This window comes from Eublepharis macularius, chromosome 8 (genome assembly GCF_028583425.1).
Source record: "Eublepharis macularius isolate TG4126 chromosome 8, MPM_Emac_v1.0, whole genome shotgun sequence".
NCBI lineage: Eukaryota > Metazoa > Chordata > Lepidosauria > Squamata > Eublepharidae > Eublepharis > Eublepharis macularius.
The window spans coordinates 37,044,722-37,065,782 of record NC_072797.1 but is presented as its reverse complement, the minus strand read 5'-3'; the positions used below and the strand labels follow the sequence as shown (position 1 = coordinate 37,065,782).

Genomic DNA, 21,061 nt, shown 5'->3' with positions numbered 1-21,061 from the left:
CTATGGTTTTTATTCTGATCTTTTTAAAAATGTATTTTAAGAACTGTGCACTGTTTTGAGGATTCTTCAATGGGAGGCAGAGTATAACATTTAAATAAATAACTGAAATTGGCTATTCTTCCACTCTGTCTGTAAGGGTGGCACGCCCTAAGACAGTGATATTCACTAAGTCACACATGGCTCTTCTGAGCACTGTCCCCTGATGTGCCACCAGCTACATGTCTTAGGAAAGTGGGCAAGGTTCATACCCAGTGGAGTTTGTAGTTGGAAAACGGTTTCCACTTTGAAACAGTTGCTGCCAGAACAACAGGTATTCTGCAAGCCTCCTTGAGATACAAGCCTCATGCCAGGGATGAAAGTAGTGGTGGTGGAAATTTGGTTGATGGTAATTGCAAATGTGGGTTTCCTTGAGCCATGGAAAGAGTACAACTAATCTAAGGGCTCTGGGAAGAAGAATGGTTAAAAAAAAACTTCAGTCCTTTTATTCAAAATATCACCCCAAATTCATTCTAGTTTCTGTCTTAGGCATGAAAGTGTATTTTATATTATTATTTTATGTGATTCTTTTTGTTTCTTTTGAGAATTGCCTTGAATGCACCTCTTGGGGTAGAAAAGCAGAAGTTACTTACTACTATTGCTTTTTAAATTTATGCCATTCTATCTGAGAACCTGCCAAATAAAGAACAATCTCAGTAACCTCCACAAAATAAAGAAAACGCAGTTTCAGAACTGACAGCCCCTCATGTTAAATTCTGCAACAGCAATAGCAATTATCATTGTGCATATCAAAATATTGGTAAGTTTAAAGAACAGATTCATTTATTTGGAAAGCATAGTTAGCTAGTAAGCAGAGAACCAAAACGAAACAAAATATGGTGCTGTTTATGGGTCCAAGAATCCAATGGAATTCAATTCAAATCATTTTCAAGATTTCTCTATAGAGACATATTGCTTGCTAAAGGACTTGACACGAAGGAACATTAAGCTTATGCTCTCCTTCCAAACATAACACTAGTCAGCTTTGTAACATATTGAAAGCATTATCAAGAAATGTTGGTGCAATTATCAAAAGGCATTAATGAGAAGTACGATATGGGCTACAGACATTTAGTTTGGCCAAATGCCAAATAGCTAATAATGTAGCGGATTTTTCTTCTACTACAGGAGGCCAGTAGAATACAGAGAGAAGTGAACCCATGGGAAACTGTGTTAACCCTTTTGTGGAGCTTGAACTTTATAGCTTTAATAATAGCAGGATAAACTGTCACAGAATAAAATGCCTTTTGTACAGCTTGGCAGACACATAACGATAGATAAATGCCTTAAAAACACAGACAAATCAAGCAAATTCACTGTGCTTTGTTACGCCAATAGAAGTGGCAACTAATCACAGATGCACATAATTTGAGCGATGAGACCACTGTGAAAATGCACTCACAGTATTTTGTTCATATGTACAGTTTTCAAGTTCATAGGAAACCCACTTTCCCTGCTTATTTTATTCGGAGACTCCACCAGAAGCTGGCTGCAGACAACACTGATTGACTAGCTCCTTCTAACATCACAGTTTTCTTACTTATAAAAATTGGGTTATTTTAATATGCATGGGGGGCAGACTTGTTTTTTTTAAAAAATGTTAAAGGCAGACAGCCAGTGAGAAGCAAGAACAGGGGGAGGGGCAAAACAAATGGAATGAATTATTAATTCACTCAATATTGCCACCCTGAATGCAGAAAGAATTACCCTGCTAGGAAAATATAAACTGGGACTTGTGGCTTTCGTATACTGTATGCACAAACACAGGTTAAGGATTATGGGTAGTTAGGGATGAGGAGGGGTAAGTAGTCAGTCCCAGCCTATTAGTATACAGTATACAGCCTATTTAGTATACAGGCCTATAATATAAAATCATAGGGCCGCTGGATTAAATGCAGCTTGATCTGCATCAGGGGGAATTCCAGCCGGCTGGACAAGAGCATTGCTAAGCCCCGCCCAGGAGACTAAGGCATGAAAGGAATGTTCATGGTAATGTAGAGTGACTGGTGGTGATTGAATTTACTATCCAAGATTCTTGAAATCAGGGAAAGATTCTCTGGTCCATTTAAGACAAGATTGGAGAATCCCAGATGTATTCAGCCATTATTCCCTATGGGGAAAACTATCTGGGGGCTATCCAGAGGAGCTGAGGGGACATTGTTCTAGCAAACTCCACCAAATTTGCAGTGAACCTACTCCCGACTATCCTCTAAAAACAGCCCAAGTTTCAGGAAGATTGCACCCTGGGGTCCAATTCTATGGGCCCCAAAGAAGATGCCACCAGCCTCATTTCCTATGGGGGAAACATTTCCAAGCAGGCTTTCAATCAGAAACACACATGGGCTAGGCTGCCAGTAGCGAAAGGCGCAGTCCCAAATGCAAGAGGAAGCACAAAAGAACCAAACTGAAGCAAGAGAATGGATGGAATCCTCCAGAACCAAACCAGGACCAACATTAAGCCAGGGAATCATGTCTAAGCAGAGAATTCCACCCAAACCAACTTAAAGCAAGGGACACTGCTGCAACATAGCATTTGTAAGGAATGTTATTTATACACTATATAAAAGCAAAGCAATGCAGAAGATGTCTATTTTCATGACAAAATAAAAACTTTTTTACTATAGTATTAGCACAGTGCCCAGAGAACCGCATAAAATGAATCTACTTAGAGCTACAAAACAATGAAAATTGAATTTATCCCACTCTACTATAACAATACTAGTTTTACACTTACACGCAACTAGAGTTGCAAAATATGCTATGCGATCAAATTTTGCATGTTCAAGTCAAGAGCATTAATGTTGTATAGTCAATTACAAAAAAGCCATGAAGAACATAGCTATTAAATTGTCCTTTCTGCCTGTAGGGGAAAACAGTGCTTAAATCTATTCAGAACTATTACTAAAATTTTCAGTATTTTCTTGTATGTAAAAAGATCTTTATTCCCTTTTAAAAGGTCTAATGAGTATTTCCTTTCTTATTCCATCAATTTTTGTTCACTTATCTATTAACATGATAAATACTGATTAAATCAACAAAATCTCAATACGGAATTAAATAAACAAAAGGAATAATTACATACATAGACTTTTTTCTTATCTCATTTCCTCAGATATAAAGCATTTTTTGCTGATGCATATAGTAATAGATCATGTATGTATTTCCAGTAACTTACAAAATTCATTTCACTGTAAGCAACAGGATGCAGAGCTTCCTTTCCCACCAGGAAAGGGTTGTGATTTGCAATTACCCTAAGATTACTAAAACCAGTAATGCTAAACCTATTTCAAAACCCATTCTAGAATTGCTGTCATTTAAACAATATTTTTGCTTGTGATAAAGTTGCTTTTAGAAGGCAGTTTTCATTTGGTGCTGCTTTCAATTACTTATTTGAAGACTTTTAAAAAACTGGGTCACAATCCAAATGAATTACATGTAACAGCACAATGGAATTTCCTTTGTAATTTTCATTACTGTAGCTCACAAGCAAGCCACTCTTAAAACTAAATGGCAAGTCTTGTTGAAACTCTAGCTTCATAGGTAGTTCCCTTGCCTATAAGGTATACTTGTGAGCACAAGCTAAATATGTAATTTGAAACCTCTTTCTATATGAATGTATTATAATTCTCATGGAAAAGTTCTTCTCTCTAACCCCTCCCCTATCCACCAGCTAAAATCTACAATATTTTTATACTCAATGCATCATAAGACAATCTTTTTTTTTCTAAAGATCTGTGGAAATGTAACAGAACTTATATTCAGTCATTCCATCTTACATCATCCTCCAGAGTTCTTTAGAAATTTATCAGATGGTTCCCCCCAGCTGTGCTCAACCACTCTTCTTTATTCTTCAATTATCAATACTAAATTCATGGTATGGTTTAACAATCACTGTTAATTTAGAATCCTGTGCCAAAGACAACTCTACTTATCCCATTTTCATGAATTAATGTTTAATTAAAATATTTATATACCCACCTTTCTCCTGAGCAGCTCAGGATAACTCTCTCTGAACGTCTCTTGCCTTGAAAATCCTTTGGAGTTGCCATAATAGAGCTAAGCCCTGATGGCAAAAAAAAAAAAATCTTGGCCACCATCACCACTGCTTCACAGATCTTCCAATGGGCAATATAATTTTGTGTTATTATAATTTATATCCCAAGGAAGAGTGCCTAGCCCCCTCAACGTTCAATCTTTAGGAAGCAGTTGATGATAGTTTTATTAAGAACTGCGTTTGATTAGTTTGCCATTTATTGATCGTTTTAGATTGTGATTTTAAATTGAGGTTTTTAATGTATTTTTATGTTTCTTATAAGTTGCCTTGAGTGCCCTAAGGCAGAAAGGTAGCTAATAAATGTTTTAAATAAATAAAACAATCTGTCAGATTCAGTACAGGTTTTCTTCCAGCATTCTTCTAGGTGTCTGCTGGCCCTGCTCCTGTTACTAAGCTCCATAGTAAATTAGATTCTGCCCCAAATGTGGAAGAGGTCAACTAGGGGCAATCTTGCCAATAGTTTCAAGAAGTTTCACATTCCATGCTCCCGCCTCAACAGAACACGTATTTCAAATCCTAAAATCCTCCAGAGAGATCTAAATCCAGTAAGATTCACGAGTGTCTGTGGGAGGACCATTTAACTGGGTGCCTTTCTAGTGGGATGTCAGGGCCACTTTCATTTTTGCTTTGAATAGATAATAGATCATGCTTCAGGCCAAATCTCAAACCACAAGGCCAAGCCTTCCCTCAAAGGCTCAGTGCAAAAGATTAAATCCAAAGTGCGACTTCTTTCACATTTTGGCCCTGTAATGATTTGAGGAAGGCCCTCCAGCATGACTTCTAAAAATACCTCAGCCAATTCACAGAGCATGCCCACTGTGGAACCTGCCAGTTAGCAGACAAGCAGAATGCCTAATCTATCCTTAGTCCTTAATGCAAGAAGCATTACAGACAATACAAGTGATAGTTTGGGCTGGAAGTCAGCAAAAGTTAAAGGACTCACAGATGACATGTCTCCTCCCCAGCCTCCTGTGCAGGGTGATAGAGGACCAGATGACAATAGTTGGGAAAGACATACCACATCAATTTCTTCCAACCATGTCTGTTATGCAATACAAGATGGATAGCCATGTTAGTCTGTCTGTAGCAGTGGAAAAGAGCAAGAGTCCAGTAGCACCTATAAGACTAACAAAATTAGCGGTAGGGTATGAGCTTTCATGAGTCACAACTCACTTCTTCAGATACAGCTAGAATGTGAGTCCATCTGTCCTTATATGAGGTATGCAGACGGGTAGTGGGTGTGGAGAAATTAGCACTGGTAATGAAACAGGAAGCCTTTGTCTCGATTCAGTCCGGGTGGATGCATAATCTTGACAATCCTTTTGACTATCCTCTTGACTATGCATCCACCTGAACTGAGTTGAGACAAAGGCCCTCTACTGGTTCATGAGTAGAGATGGGCACGAACAGCAATACGAACAAAGAAAAGCCACAAACAGCCCAATCTGCTGTTCGCGAACAAGCTGTTTGTGAGGCCCCATTCTAAAGGAACAGGTGGTCGTTGCAAGCCTCGTTCATTGATGTTCATCAAGCCAGACAGTCTGGCACCAGCAATCAATTCCCTTGGCAGCTTAGGCAGGGATTGTCTGAACTCCTGCTGTTGCCCTGGAAACCCCAATCTAAGCCCAACTGAGCTTGATAGGCAGGTCTTCCGTTCAAGTGTAGAGCTCCAAATTTGTTACAAGGGAGCAAAGAGCAGGGGGGAGGGGGCTCCCAGCTCTGGCTTAGTTTGAAGACAGTGGAGTGGGAGAGAGTTGCTGTTGGCATTTTGATAGAGAGAGTGCATTGGAGCTTGAATTTTCTTTGTGTGTGGTGGGATAGGGATCTACCCCTTCAATTTCCAGGGCTGCTGCCAGGCTCTGGGGCCAAGCTATTATTTATTATTGGTACCTTTCCTGGTGCCTGCTCAGGTCAGGTTTCTGGAAGTGGTGCAGTAGGGATCTTGACTTGGATGATGGCTGGAGGAGAGCCTGCTGGTCCCCACGAACAGTCAACCACAAACATGTTCGTGAACAGGACCATTTTCATGGTTGGTTGTGAGTCCCTGTTCTTGGATGGCAACGAACAACGAACATCATGTTCGGGGTTTTTTTTCTGTTTCTGCCCATCTCTATTCATGAGAGACAGAAATAGCTTCCAAATGTACTTTAAGGAAAGATATGATCAACAGAGGTATACAACCTAGTCTGGGATCTGGGAGGAAAACCAGAATCCCCCATCCAGGTACCCTGATTCAGACACCTGAATTAATTCAGGTAAATTTGGGTTCAGTAATCACAGTTTGGCTGTTCCCTTGCTGTTTCCCTGCAAAGAAACAGCATTTCATGCCTTTTTTGCAAACTGAATGGGGAGATGGGGGATTTGAGACAGAGGCAGGAGGTAGGAGGAATGAGGCAGGGAGGGGGAATGAGTGTCATTCCTTGCAGGAGCTCTCCTTCTGTGGCCAATGGGATTCTCTGAGAAACAGAGAACCTTATTCTAACTGGCTGCAAGGACTTAAAAAAGCAGGCTTGGCACAGCCCAGCCTCTATTTTGTGTCGTCTGGCCTTGCAGATTGCTGCTGCCTGCTGGCTCTCTCTGGTCTGGTCTACTTTGGAATGGATCTGCTTTGCTGCTGGCTTTCCCTGAGCCTACCTACTGCTGTTGCTGCTGCTTCCTGGAGAAAGAACAAAAAGAGGCGGCACCTAGGACTTCTTTTGCCATCTGCCTAGTTTGAGAGTTGTGGACTCATTGGGGGAACCTGCCCAAGATTGCTTACAAAAATAACAGTTAATGAAATCATAAACGCACCATAAAAGTTACCAAAACTCAGGATTAAAAGCTCAACAGAGCATAAACCCAACATAAAACATCAAAAGATCAACCACCCTATCTAAAGGCTTAGGTAAAAAGAAGTATTTCATCTGCTTCCTAAGAGAGTAACATATGTGCCAGCCAAGCCTCAAGGGGAAGGATATTTCAGGAGAGGTGCCACTGCTGAGGGCTGTCTCTGGTCACTATTCACCTCACCTCTGAAGCCAGGGGCACAGGGCTTGAGAGGAAGATCTTAAACTGGTGGGCTGGACAGTATAGCAGGAGTATTCTGGCTTCAAGTTACTTAGGGCCTTAAAGGTAAAAACTAGCACTTTAAATTGCTAATGGGCAGTTGAGTGCATATTTTCATAATCGGAGCAATACAATCCCTACATCCCACCACTGACTATCTTAGCTGCCACATTTTGGATCAGCCTGAAGTTTCTGGACAATTTTCAAAGGCAACCCCACATACAGCACATTATAGTAATCCAGCCTGGATCACTGTGGCTAGATCACATTTTTTGATAATCATTGCTGGTATATTATCTGAAGCTGATAAAAGGCTTCTCTGTGTGCTCCTAGATTAATAAGAGCAGCAGCAGCCATGAAATACAACAGCAAAGGGCAACAAACACCTACAGCACCTACTTCATTATAGCAGGCCACTCGCATTCCCAGAGCACCAGAACAATCATCACACTTTGCATTAAGGATGCTACCACAATGTACTTTAAGAACTTTGTGCCATGTATTAATTCAGACTTGCAACCAACTCTACCACTGTAGCTTTGAGATAAAAAGAACAACTAAAAACAAGGTAAATATTTTACCTTGAAAATAAGTTCACAAAAATTATCGATTCCCCCCCCCCCAAATATCTAAAATTCCCATCTACATCTGTCATTTTAGTAATTCGGGGGGGGGGGGGAATCTTACAAAAAAAACACAACTATGCAGTTAATCTGGACTCTCTTCTTTCCTCTTAACAGGGCTCTTTAGAAGCTCATCTTAATAAATGATCTATTAAAAAATCCTGATCCTTCTGGGCCATTTAATGCTTGATGAATTTAAAAAGGTGTTTCATTCTGGCTCAGCTCAGGTTGTGTTAAATTCTGAAGAAAAAGTTCTACAACTGGTATTCAGCCACTGGTTCTTTTAGAGTGCCCCTGTTCTCCAAATTTTGTAGTGTCTCTTTTAAGCTCTGAAAGAGAAACAGAGTATAGTCATCATTGCCCTAATTTATATAGAACACAGCATGCAGCTCCACCCCTTGTTACATGAAACAATTTTAAATCTCCATATGTAAAGAGGCCACTATAAGTTTGTTTTGCAAGAGGCAATAGGTCATTCCCATAATGCAACAGCAAACCATGATATCCTATCCTCTGCACAAATTCGGTGCTCTTTGGAGCCTTGTGGGTAGCTCCAACAATAGCACATTACAAATCTATCAAATACAACAGCATAAATGACAAATACTAGATAATCATCTTGTATTCATCTGATATTAATCTAATACTAGATATTATTCTGAAAGATTAATCCAGACAGGATTTGTGCAAAGTCATTTCCATCTAAAGATCTATGCTGGATAAGGCAGGATGAAAAAAGAGACATGTTATATAGGTCTACAGGACACACAGTAGAAAGTTCACTACCCTCTGGATCTTCTTTCTAAAAATGATGGCAACTAATTAACACAAACAAATGCCAAACTCCAAAGTCTGCGTTACATCAAGGATTGTTTCAAGGTCTAAGAACAATATAAATTTTGGCTAAGGCATAATTAAGATACAGAGACTAAAAAGGATATCTCAGTAATCATACAAAATACTAAAACCAGACTCTCACTAGGTATCTTATGCAACCCAGGGCCAGTTCACAGGTTTCCCCTCTGAACACCAGCACAAACACAACAGTGCCTAGTTTTACCCTGCTGGTCTGAGCACAGAGTGGCTAGTATGGTGAAGAACGGCAGTGCCTGGCTTTGCCATGCATGCAGAGTTTGGAGTTTCACAGACCCTGCATTCCCCATCTGCGGCTTCCCATTCCTGCCCCCAACTTTCCGTTTCCATGCCACATTCTTGTGCCTCCCGCTGCCCATTCTAATTTTTTGTGCTTGCCGTAAAGCCTCTACATTTCCCAGCTCCAATTCAGTATGCCTCCTAGTGCCACACTACATCCTGCCACACTTACTCCATCAATTCCTGGGCATCCCTCCTCTTTGCCTGTGCTCCATATACTAGTCAACTTCCAGAAAATGATAAACATGCTCAGGCCAGCCTTACCTCCACTTTGCCTTGCACCAGCAGGCCCTCCAAGAAGCTCTGGTTGATCTTCACAGCATGCATCAACCTCAACAGGAATAGTAATAGTAATATCAATTGCAGAAACTACAGTTGCCCCACTGAAGCTACTCCAGACTAGACAAGATGGGACACATCTTGGTTTCTTTGCCTTACTGTTTTTACTCTTCCCAGGGAAAGGGATGCAATAATATTTGCAAGTGGTTGGTACTTTTGCTGCCAGTCTCTCCCCTTGCAGTCAATGGGGAAGGTGCCCTGTCTGCCACTGGGGTGTGTGTCCCCTTCGGGCTGGGGAGGAGACCTCTCAAACCCAGTGCTTCTGTCAGGGTGCCACAGTTACAGGGTCTTCCACCCTGTCCACTGGATCTTGTGGGGGGGAGTGGCATTGAGAGGCAGCTGCTACATTTGCAATCCTAAGGGTGGGGGGAGTGCTGAGGGAACCAATTAGCCTTAATGCCAGCATACCTTGCTCTTACGTCAGCATAAGCCCAACTTATGCCAGAGCAGCTCCCCAGTAACATCCTCCCTGGCTGCTGCACTGGCATTGTCCTGCTGCAGCTAGCCGCCAGTGGACCTTGGGTGTAAATCACTGTGCCCATATGGGAGCAGGCAGGCTTGGAGTTAGTCAGCTTCCTAAGCCGCTCCAGGCTAGGTAATGCCTCCAAAATATAGCTGACTGTTACACCATGAAACAAGACAGTATAGCCTATAGGCACCCATGTAAAAGAAAAAGTCAACCACCTCCCCAATGGCACAGCCCTGCCCAAATGACCCAGAGGAGCACAGAATGCCAACCACAGCCACAAACCCCCTCGCATCCCAACACTCAATCACGCCCCTTCCCAACCCTTCCAGGACACCACTGAACTCAGTAAGTAGGACACACAGCATGGAGTTCTGGGCTCAGAGTTCCTTGCCATGTGACTTAGAGCGTGAGGCACTTTGAAGCCAGGAAAAGCACAGAATGGGCACTTTGAAAAATTGGGCGAGCTCCTAGCACTTGCACTCCTGCCAGAGAGCAAAGTCCAGAATGTTTCACTAACATCTCTTATTGCAGAGCCCTAACAGGGTACTCCATCTCCAGAGAGACAGCTCAAAAGGGCGAGAGCATACTAACAGGTAAGCAAGAACAGGAGATCCACCCATCCATCCACATCCATCTCCCCTGTTCCCCTCACACGAGGTCAGACATTGCCGTCATAACAGTGGCCTTCACAACCGAGGCCGGTGGGGTGTTGGGAGGCTGGGCTGAGCCTGATCCTCTAGGCATCATGGTCCATGTCTAACAATGGGGCAGGCTCCCAGGGAAATGTACCCAACAGAGCTGCTCTAGATGGGAGGCAAGAATGCTTGCAGCTCCATACAGAGCTCTTTGCACACTATACTGACAACCCCCACTCCCCCACAAGGAACAAGGACTGGGGACAACCTTGGATTATGGTGCCTGGGATGTGGCTCTCTGTATTCCACCATTAAGGTGGCCAAGTGATCCTGGGCTCAATTCCCTTGCAGGATGAGACCCCTATACAGAGGCAGCAGCAAAAGGCACAAATCAACCTGTCACAGTAGCAGAGAACTTCCTCTCTGGGTGGATAAAGTGTCATTTGGATACCAGCAGCATCCACCTTGGTGGGATCTCCTGGCAACACCTTCACCTGGTATGGAGCTACGGTTCTCCCAGGATGCTGCAGACTTGACTGTGGCAGATGCTTTCTTCCTTCATTCATGCAGGTTGCAATCCAACCAGGATACCTGGGTGCACAGCCATTGCAGTTCCCGGCACTCTGCTCAGAATGCATTTCCATCCTGACTCCTGGAGCATACTTCCTCAGGCAACAGTTTGACCCAGGAGTCTACCTTGCTCACAAGCATGCAATGCTAGGGATGGCTGAGCCTATGTCCACAAGTTGGCAACCTGGGTCCTGGGACCCCCCTTCATGATTTGCAGTTTAATAAAGTCTGGGTTGTTCCACACCTCACTCCCTGTCTGTTTGCTTGTGTGCAGATGAACACTAGCTCCACACTCATCCTTGCCCCAGCTCCCCATCTGTCACTTCCCTGTATGGGTGCCTCTTCACACAGCCCAGAAGGTGGGCTTTTGCTCAGGGTTGGTGATGCTGGGGTGGCTCCAGTAGGTTTTCCAGGTGTCACTGGACCTCGGATTTGTTTTGCTGCACAACAGAGCAGTGGTCCAGAGGCACCTTGGGGGTTGAGCCCACATTTAGGTCCCCATCTCCCTTCTTCCCCCTCACATACACTGCACGTTGCTGGTTGTGCCTTGAAGGGTGGTCCAAGGCAGGGTGTTGCTGCTCGTGGGGGGGGGGGGCGGGTCCCCACACTCTCCCACAGAACTGCTGGCATCTGATATGCCATGCAGATTGTTAACATATAGGTGGAATCCAAAGTGGATGCTAGGGTGCTACTTTCCATGGGTGCAGCAGAGGGTGAGTTGTGAAGCCACATCCTGGTCAAAATGATGGATCTCGAGGGTTCCTCATCAGCTGGGTTATTTTGATCTCCTTTTACTGTTGGCAGGAGGATGCAAAAATCCAGACCCAGGGCTTTAGCCTGTCTCTCCTTTTTGCCCAAGTGGGCTTTGAATCTGGAGCCTCAGCCACGCTATCCCAGTTCCCTTCCTGCTGAACCATGGTGATATGAGTAATATTCTCTGGCCTCCCCTATGTGCCTGGTGGTGACATCAGAGTTGCAACAAGGTGTCTAGTCTCTACTGGCATGTCTCTTGGGAACCTCCTTTTCTAGCCCAGGAGCCTGGGAGCTGTGAGTTCAAACTTGGACTAAGTCTTTTTGGTTTCTTTGCCTTTCTGTTTTTACTCTTCCCAGGGAAAGGGATGTGTGGTGCACAGCAATAATATTTGCAAGTGGTTGGTACTTTTGCTGCCAGTCTCTCCCCTTGCAGTCAATGGGGAAGGTGCCTTGTCTGCCACTGGGGTGTGTCCCCCCTTCAGGCTGGGGAGGAGACCTCTCAAACCCAGTGCTTCTGTTAGGGTGCCACAGTTACAGGGTCTTCCACCCTGTCCATTGGATCTTGTGGGGGGGAGTGGCACTGAGAGGCAGCTGCTACATTTGCAACTGGAGATTGGCATCGCCTGTAGCTGCCACTCACAGAGCTTCAATAGCTGATGTTGTGTGGTCCAGAGTTTCTGTGATGACTGGAGAGCTTGCTCTGCTGCTGATGCCTGGCTGGGTTCTTACTCTGGCATATCTCCCTGTCAAAAGACCTTAGGGAGCAGACTAGTACCACTGAAGTTACATGGGCATCTGTACACCTCTGCCACGGTGCCCCTTAGGTTTGTGCTGACAGTGTGCTGAACTTCTGCACCAGCTGCTTCTTTGGGGAATCAGGACTGTTATGGCAAATCTGGCAGGATGCCCGAGGAAGGAGGCTGAATACAAGCCTGCCATGACAGTCTGTTTCCCAGCAGACAGGATAAGGAAGGATCTAGAGTGGTACATCGCTGCTGAAGGACTGAACAGGCTGCTAAAGAAAGTCTCGTCCACCTCAGAAGAGAAAAAAAAGAAACTAATTTGGCACCCCTCGAGGTTTATGCTCTAGGGAACTGCCTACTCTGGCTATATGGTCGAGCTGACCTTGACGCAACCCATATAATGCCAGTACATAATTCCAAATTCTTATACAAAGAGGGCATTTTGAAACAGTAAGACAATTATAAAGTTAGCATAGCAAGATGTTTTCTTGAACAGTATCCAGGCAAATACAGAATTAAGTCTCTCTATCCTTGATAAGTTTGCAATTGTATTTAGCAACTAGTTAGCCACATTTCCCCAGTAACACCAGCTGAGGCCAATGCATTATAAGTGCTGGACTCTTTAAGCATAGGAGATGTAAAACACAGCTAAAGTTCAAATGAAAAGGAGTCTTGCAGCACCTAAAAATTAATTTAAACATTTCCAGCATAAGCTTTCATGGGCTAGAGCCCCCTCTTTCAGATACATCCTATAGAGCTACTCGTTAGGAATACATTACCCATACTATGATCTGAGATAACCACTGTTTACAAGGCTTTTTATTATACACAACAGAACAGTTCCACCAGGTAACATCATATACAGGCACTGCAGCAGCTACCCTTCCCCTCCAAAAAGGGATTTTCACCAACAGCACTATATTCACTTCACACATATTCAGCCGCCTGTCATGTGCCTTCCTACTGCACTGCCTTGGTAGAATCTAAGGCTGCCTGCAGGGGAAGTACTTCTGCCCCTAACCCCTAGCAGTCGCAGGGCAGTAGGTGATGTCAGGCACAAGCCACACCTGTTGCCTCCTCTCACAACACTTCCCCCAGTGGTTTGGCAGCCCAAGTGGCTGCTTCAGTTGTTTGAGTGCTAAACCCTATTCCTGTTCACAAAGAGTGCTGTCACTGTGTCTGCTTCAACATACTTCATCTTACAGTCTCATCACCTTTCTTATAAAGGCACATCACTCTCTCAAGACCCGAAGGGTAAGCTGCCTACTTTTCCCTGTTTATTGCTTACACTTTCACCCAACTTTTCAGTCAAAATTGGCCTGCAAAGCAACTCGCAAGAATCAAAATCTAATACAAATGAAAAAGTTCAATTCAAAGAGTTCCTCAGGGAGAAAACTGGGCTAAACTGGGCTAAAACAAAATAAAATGAATTTCAACAAAGATAAATGTCAAGTTCTGCATTTAGGTAGGAAAAATCACATACCTAATTACAGGATGGAAGAGACTTGTCTTGGCAATAGTATGTGCAAAAAGGATCTAGGGGACTTAGGAGACCATACACTGAACATGAGTCAGCAGTGTGATGTGGTAGCTAAAAAGGCAAATGCGATTTTGGGCTGTATTAACAGAAGTATAGTGTCCAGATCATGCAGTATGATGGTATCGCTTTACTCTGCTCTGATTAGACCTCACACCTAGAATACTGTATTCAGTTTTGGGCACCACAATTTAAGAAGAAGCTGTAAGATGTCCAGAGGAGGGCATAGAAGGTGATGAGGGCTTTGGAGACCAAGTCCTATGAGGAAAGGCTGAAGGAACTCGGTATGTTTAGCCTGGAGAGGAGATGACTGAGAGGTGATATGATAACCATCTTCAAGTGCTTGAATGACTGTCATATACAGGATGGTGCGGAGTTGTTCTCTGTTGCCACAGAAGGTCAAACCAGAACCAACAAGTTCAAATTTAAAAGTTTTTAGCTAAACATTAGGAATAACTTCCTGACAGTTAGAGCCGTCTCTCAGTGGAACAGGTTTTCTCAGGAGGTGATGGACTCTCCTTCTTTGGAGGTTTTTAGCTCGCCATCTGACAGCAACGCTGATTCTGTGAACCTAAGCAGATCATGGGAGGGAGGGCAGGAAGGGTTACATCAGTGCTTAATTCTTATGGCCCTTTCATACATGCCCAGGTTAATTCCAGTCGCCACTCTGGGGTCAGGAAGAAATTTTCTCCAGGTCAGTTTGGCCAGGGATCCTTGAGTTTTTTTACCATCTTCTGGGCATGGAGCAGGGGTCACTGGGGTGTGGGGGGAGATAGTTGTGAATTTCCTGCATTGCGCAGGGGGTTAGACTAGATGACCTTGGAGGTCTCTTTCAACTCTATGATTCTACGATTCTCAGTCAAGTTGGACTTAGGGACTGTGAAAGGGGTGACTGGCTATTTCCTGTTCTCCCTCTAATGGATCACTTAAAATATTGGTTGAAAACTGGAGGTGGGGCTCTCAGCTGCAGCTGCATGCAGGCATGATGGAGGTGTGCCTGGCTGCTTATCCTCTGATAGAATTATGTTCACACTGGAGAGATGTTTGATCTACAAGCATCCCTTCCATCTTTAATTCCTGTTCCAATTCATATGTATAGGGCTTTACAAATGTTCACAAGCTTCCTGACTCTTACTAACATCAAACCAAACTACCCTGGTATTCCACATAAAATTAACTGTAGCCCATCAGAGTAAGCTGACAAGCCATTCCTTCGCCTGTAGAAGCCTTATACTGAGTCGTATATGTTCTTATTAAGATCGTCTTAACAACAAGAGAGTACATGGTATCTGATAGACTTCAAGATGGAGGTACTTCTTAATAAAGTGCTAACCCATTCATTCAGGTACAATAAAGTCAATGTCACCTATTAGGCATTAATGCCTAAACAGGTTAAGGAAAGGCATTTTTCTTTGGGCTAAATACAAGCACAGTAGTGGCAGAATACAGAGAATATAATGAAAGATGAGGAAGAAGAAAATAAAGAAATTCATTTTAATATAAAAACCTACCCACCTGAAATTGTTAAATGCTCTTTTCCTGAAACTCATTGATACCTAATGATTCGTAAGTAGGTTTTAATTTTGCCACAATTATCTGGAAACCAATAATCTGGTATACAAGAGTTCAGAATCACAGTCTTTATTATGAACTTTTCTTGTGCCAAAACTCTGGTACAAAGTAAGAAAACATTTTTAAAAGTATTATATAATCAATAAAATGCCTCAAATAGCTGAGTAATTATCTTAGTTAAGATTATTCTGTCTGTGAAAATGGCCACCATATTTAGAAAAAAAATCTGTATTTAAAAAGGCACCAGTTTTAAGTTCTGAAGTTTAAAAACTCTAGCACACAAATGATGTGCACAGAAACAAAGGTGATAAATACAAGACAGCTTCTTTGTACTAACTGAAACAATAGCAATGTATAGAAAACATGGAGAAGGAAGTTCAAAGATGAGAGACCTAACCAATATTCTTCTGCTAACAATAGGGCACAACAATGACATTTAGAAGTAGCACTACTTCTCTCTTCAGTTGGGAAAACTGTATTTCAATTTGGGCTTAAATGATTATACCCACTAATAGTTAATATAAATACTGAGCTGTGATTTTACAATTCACTAATGTGTTAAGACAAATAGTTTTAAAACATTCTATGGCATTCACAAATCCACAAAACAAAAGCCCAACATGACTGAACAGAAAATATATAATTACTTTAAACATTAAGCAATAGGACAAGCATACTAAAGTTATTACTTTGATAGTACATTCAAAGCTTGCAGTAGTTTCGTTCACTTTCCCAGAAAATTAGGTCCCAGTAGCCTAGTTTGTCTCATTTTAACAGAACATACTTCCATAACCTACAAACTGGAAATAAATGACACTGCATGGTAAGTGTATCCTTTCCTCTCGAAACAAGTATTACTGCCAGCTTCACAACTTAAGGAGGGGCAGGAGGGAGTGGAGGTTATTTATTACTGAGAATTTAATATTGAGGATTTCCAACAGCTGCTCATATTTGCTTCAATGGTGAAATGGTGCCACACTTAGATTTTCTTTTAAAATGTCTTTATAGATCAGTCACATCAATACAATAAACTTACTATCACACTTGTAGTTATTCAACATCAGCTATATTTTTAAACATAACATGCTCAAATAAATATTACTAGAAAAATTTCCCTGTCCCTTGGAAAGGAAGCAGTTTTTCTAATAAGTCTTGTACTTGAGTGTCATAACACTCACAACACTTCAAATTTGTTCCTAATTTTTTGCATGCTACATGCAAATTAAACTTTTACAGCAATAGAATTATTGCTGAAAAAACATAATTCATTAACTATGTGTCCTACCTGAAGTCCTCGCCTCCTCAGAATGCTGGACTCGTCCATTCCTTCCCTCATTCCTTTCACAACAATATAGCCATGCTGCACTACCTCAGACTTCAGTATACTTATTCAGATCTTAGCAGCTGCTAAACACTTACATCACAGTTTATCTGATTGGAGAGAAAGAGTCACCTGACTTTGGCCAGTTATTCACTCAGCAACTTCTGAGCTCATGAATGCTTGCTGTACTGTGTTACAAAGCAGCAAGTGGGCTCTAGACACCTACCACACTCTATCCAGGCAGGAGTAGCTATTCAACAGAGGAAATCCTGCAAGAGCACTGTTACGCTCAAAAAACAATAACCCCGGCATCCTGTGCTGACAGCAAACAGTTTTAAGCACGAACTATAGGTCAAGACTTTGAGAGGAAACTGTAAGGTCAAAGTGTCTGAGTAAATCAGCAATGACATCTCAGTGAAGGCAGAAGCTGATAGTAATCGTGAAAAACTGAAGCATAGCTGGTCATTCAAGCAGCACAACAAAGTCTGGCTCTCATCATTCAGATGACATCAAAGAAAACAAAATGCAGAACAGGAGAGATGCACAGGCAGCTTTCCAGTCACTACTGGCAATTTTTTTTAATAACCTGAATACCAATTTGTTTAACTTCCTAGGAAACATTATTTTGCCCACAAATAAGGATTCCAAATATTAATAATATTTATAACAGTATTAACGCCAGATAAAATATAAAATACAGTCATTAATTAAACTGTTAGCCTATATGAAGGAGATGAAGTAATAGACAGAAATATCATTTTCCTGCATCATGCATAATTTCACAGTCTGTTTCCACTTGTTTACTCTGATAATTTTCTTTTTATTTCAGGTCAACACAGCAAGGAGATGAATATTAAGTTTTTATTGCTTGTAATTTACCGCAGCAATAGTTTACCATCCCACCTCACCAGCTTACAAAAAAGTACCTCCAGCTGCTTCCATGTTCTTTATTTCAATAGAGAAAACATATTGTGCTTTTTAAAAAGGAAACAAGAACCAGCATGCTGTTTAGCCACAGCCATGTCTTCACTTTTGCTCATGATTTCTGAACAAAAAAAATTTCAAAAAAGACAAGAGAAAGCTATCTGATTTGCCTTATCAGTACAGCTGAGGTTAACCCGGTCATTGATTTTTTTTAAAGCTGTCATCAGGCTATTAGGCTTGATATCAATTGATTAGACTGTGTCATTAAAAATTGCTTAGGGATTTAAGAAACTATCAACCAAGTAAATCGATGGCATTTTGAGCTTCAAAATGGGCTCTGCATATCTTGCTTGATTTACACAACAAACGCTGGTGAACCACATATTTAAATCCCCACCAAGAGGGTATCCCTTCAAGTATTTTAATGAGCTTTCCTAAAGATTGCTCTTCAGATACCATTTCAAGGCTACTTCACTATCTCTTTCCCTTCACAAGTATTCCTACTTGTGCTGAAAAAAAGCATACAAGTTTTTTAGGTAGAGATGGTTAATACAGTATACTACTACTACTAACTACATTTAGTATAGTTTTCAGTCTAGCACACACATTAAAATGACTCCTGGTATACTGACTTTGCAGTGCATGTACATGAATGAAGACAGTTCTAAACACATATGAAATTGTACACACGATGCATCTATAAGAGGGGAATCAGCACATTTTAATTGGCCATATTACTAAGATCAAACAGCACAAAACAATACTTGAGTAAAAACTGTCAAATGAGCATGGAGAACAAGATGTGTCAGAGAGGTTGTGGTTTAGTAGGAACTATCAGAACTCTCCAGTTACCCCAACTGGATTTTTATCATAACAGGACACAGTCCAGTGGAACAAGACGCTCCCAAGCACCATATGAAAGTCTCTATACACATTACAATTTTAAATACATTTAGTAAGTACATGTTAGTTACAAAAATATTTCAACAATTATTCTATGAATGAAACAAAGAAACCCATAGATAGAAGCAAATTTTTGCAACTGTTTCTAGGACATTCCCTTTACTTTTCAAATTTGCTTCCCAAAAGAATCACATTTTAGACATATCCTGATTACATACCACTTTTGTGCCTGCACAGTAGACAGGGGCACAAATTGAAATATGAAGCAAATTTCGTCACAAAACGGGCCATTCCGTGTGTCGCGAAACCACGTTTTGTGGGGCATAGTTATTATGAAATTCATGACTTTTTGGCCTGTTTCATTCGCTTCGTGAACGATTCGTAATTTCAGACAGGCTGACGCCAATCTATTGATTCCCTAGGCAACAATGGGCCCAGACCTTTTGTTGCCATTGGAAACCCCAATCATAGCCCACTTACCCTTGATTGACAGCTCTCCTAGCCATCTGGAGAGCTTCCATTCTGCTCTACACAACCAGGAGCAGGGAGTTAATCCCCTAAGCAACCAAGGAGGTGGGCCTTCTGTAGCCATGGGCAATCTCACCCCTCCAAACCCTGTTCGGCAGGTCTGTCAGCCAACCACAGATCTCCTGTTCTGCTCTGTCAGCATTTTTTATAAAAGGCACCTCTCTCTGCCTTGTGTTTCAGTCCCAGTAGAAAGAGGCAGCCCTGCACTGCACTGCAGACGGTAATCCTTCGTCCTCCTCCTGACTCACCAACTCCCAGTCTCCATTTTGATCAGGCACTGTGGCAGCACTTCCAGACACTTCCCAACAACCCCTGTGCGGTGCTCTTCCAACGATGCCCTGGTGCGTAGGAGCTGTGACCCTAAGCACCTGTCATCAACTGCTCTCTGCTTGCATCTGCAGAGGCACCACCCGAGTCTGCTGCCTCCGGAGCAACGTGAGTCATCTGGTGGGCGGAAGAGGAGGGCTCCTGATCAGAAAGAAGGGGGAGGGTCACGGGAGTCCACCCTGAGCAAGAAGCCTTGCCCCGAGGGTGCTGCGGGTGGAAGTGGAACATCCAGACAGGTTACCTTGCAGGAGGTTGTCCCCTCGGGGTTGGGGATGGTGCCTATCAAAAGAGTCAGGAGGCGGGCACTTGTGTGCTGGTGGAGATGATTGCACTGGAAGGACTCCCTTTGTCTATCATGGATAGCATGGGCTTTTGGAGGCTCCTGCATCATTTTGCCCCCTGGTTCATAATGCCATTGCGGCAGACCATTGGCCGGCTAGTCATTCCCGCCCTCTACCACAGTGTGTGAGAGATGGTTGCTCAGGAGCTGTTGCGTGCGAAAGGATGGACCATGCACTTCATAGCAGATATATGGAGCAGCTGCCATCATGGCTACCTTGCCCTCACTGCCCATTGATGGCAACCGGAGGACCTCTGCTGCCCCAGGGAAACACCAGGGCCCCAGGGTAAGGTGCTGCCCTTGCAGCCGGGGTACAGAGTGGTTATGCCCCAGGCATGGGGGATGGATGATCACCACACAGGGAGGAACATCACCACCATGATCAAGGCTGGGAGGAGGGAGTGGGCGCCCATGGGTGATTTTGTCCGTGGCATCATGCGGGAAGAGAGAGGCATCCCTCGATGGCCTTGTCTGCCTGGCACATAAGCTGCACCTGATCATGGCGGATGCTCTTGCACTAGGTAGCAAGGTCAAGGCCACCTGGGACCAGGCAACGTTGTCCATGGGTGACTTCTTGGACAACTGCCAGTGTCTGGCTTTACGCTTCTCCCGCAATATGAAGTCTTCGTGTGAGCTGCTCCAGAGGCAGGGGGACAGGGGGCGAACCTAAGCACTACCTCTACCAGGACATGCCCACCTGCTGGAACTCCACCTATGACATTGTTAGTCATCTGGTAGAACAAAAAACCCGGTCCAGGACATCATGTCATCCATGGCTATTATGCGGGAGAGGAGGTCAGCATCAGCTATGCAGACTGGTTGGCACTCTCCCAGATGGTCCGTGTCCTTAAGCCCTTTAAGGACGCCACTAAGCTCCTATGCTCGTACCAGTCCAGCCTGGGACAGGTCATCCTTCTGATCTACATACTGGACTGGGTCCTGATCGATGAGCTGGAGAATGAGGAAGATCTTGCCCGCAGGGTCCGGGACTTGGTCAGGAGGTTGCAGGTGGGCATAGCTGCCTGCTTGCATCCCCTCTGCCAGGAGTAGCCCTACAGACAGGCCTGCATATGTGACCCCCAGATAAAGGGCAGCATTGCCATGCGAGACAGACAGCTGCAGGACTGGAAGAAGGTCCTGCACAGAGCAGTGTACTGGTATCAGGCACAAAAAGCAGGGCGGAGGGTTGA

The 21,061-nt window shown here is 43.2% G+C and overlaps 2 protein-coding genes across 2 annotated transcripts in view; both read right to left on the bottom strand.

Moving 5' to 3' along the window:
• LOC129335200 (microtubule-associated serine/threonine-protein kinase 4-like) overlaps window positions 1-16,877 on the bottom strand; it is a 325,787-nt gene extending 308,910 nt beyond the window's left edge. Inside the window, exon 1 of the mRNA XM_054987644.1 lies at window positions 16,814-16,877. Within this exon, the coding sequence (XP_054843619.1) occupies window positions 16,814-16,864 (51 nt within the window). The 5' untranslated portion in view covers window positions 16,865-16,877. The remainder of the gene's footprint in view (window positions 1-16,813) is intronic.
• Window positions 16,878-20,747: 3,870 nt separating this feature from the next.
• The window catches only part of LOC129334539 (microtubule-associated serine/threonine-protein kinase 4-like), a 123,144-nt gene continuing 122,830 nt past the window's right edge, over window positions 20,748-21,061 (bottom strand). The window contains exon 4 of the mRNA XM_054986699.1: window positions 20,748-21,008. Within this exon, the coding sequence (XP_054842674.1) occupies window positions 20,748-21,008 (261 nt within the window). The remainder of the gene's footprint in view (window positions 21,009-21,061) is intronic.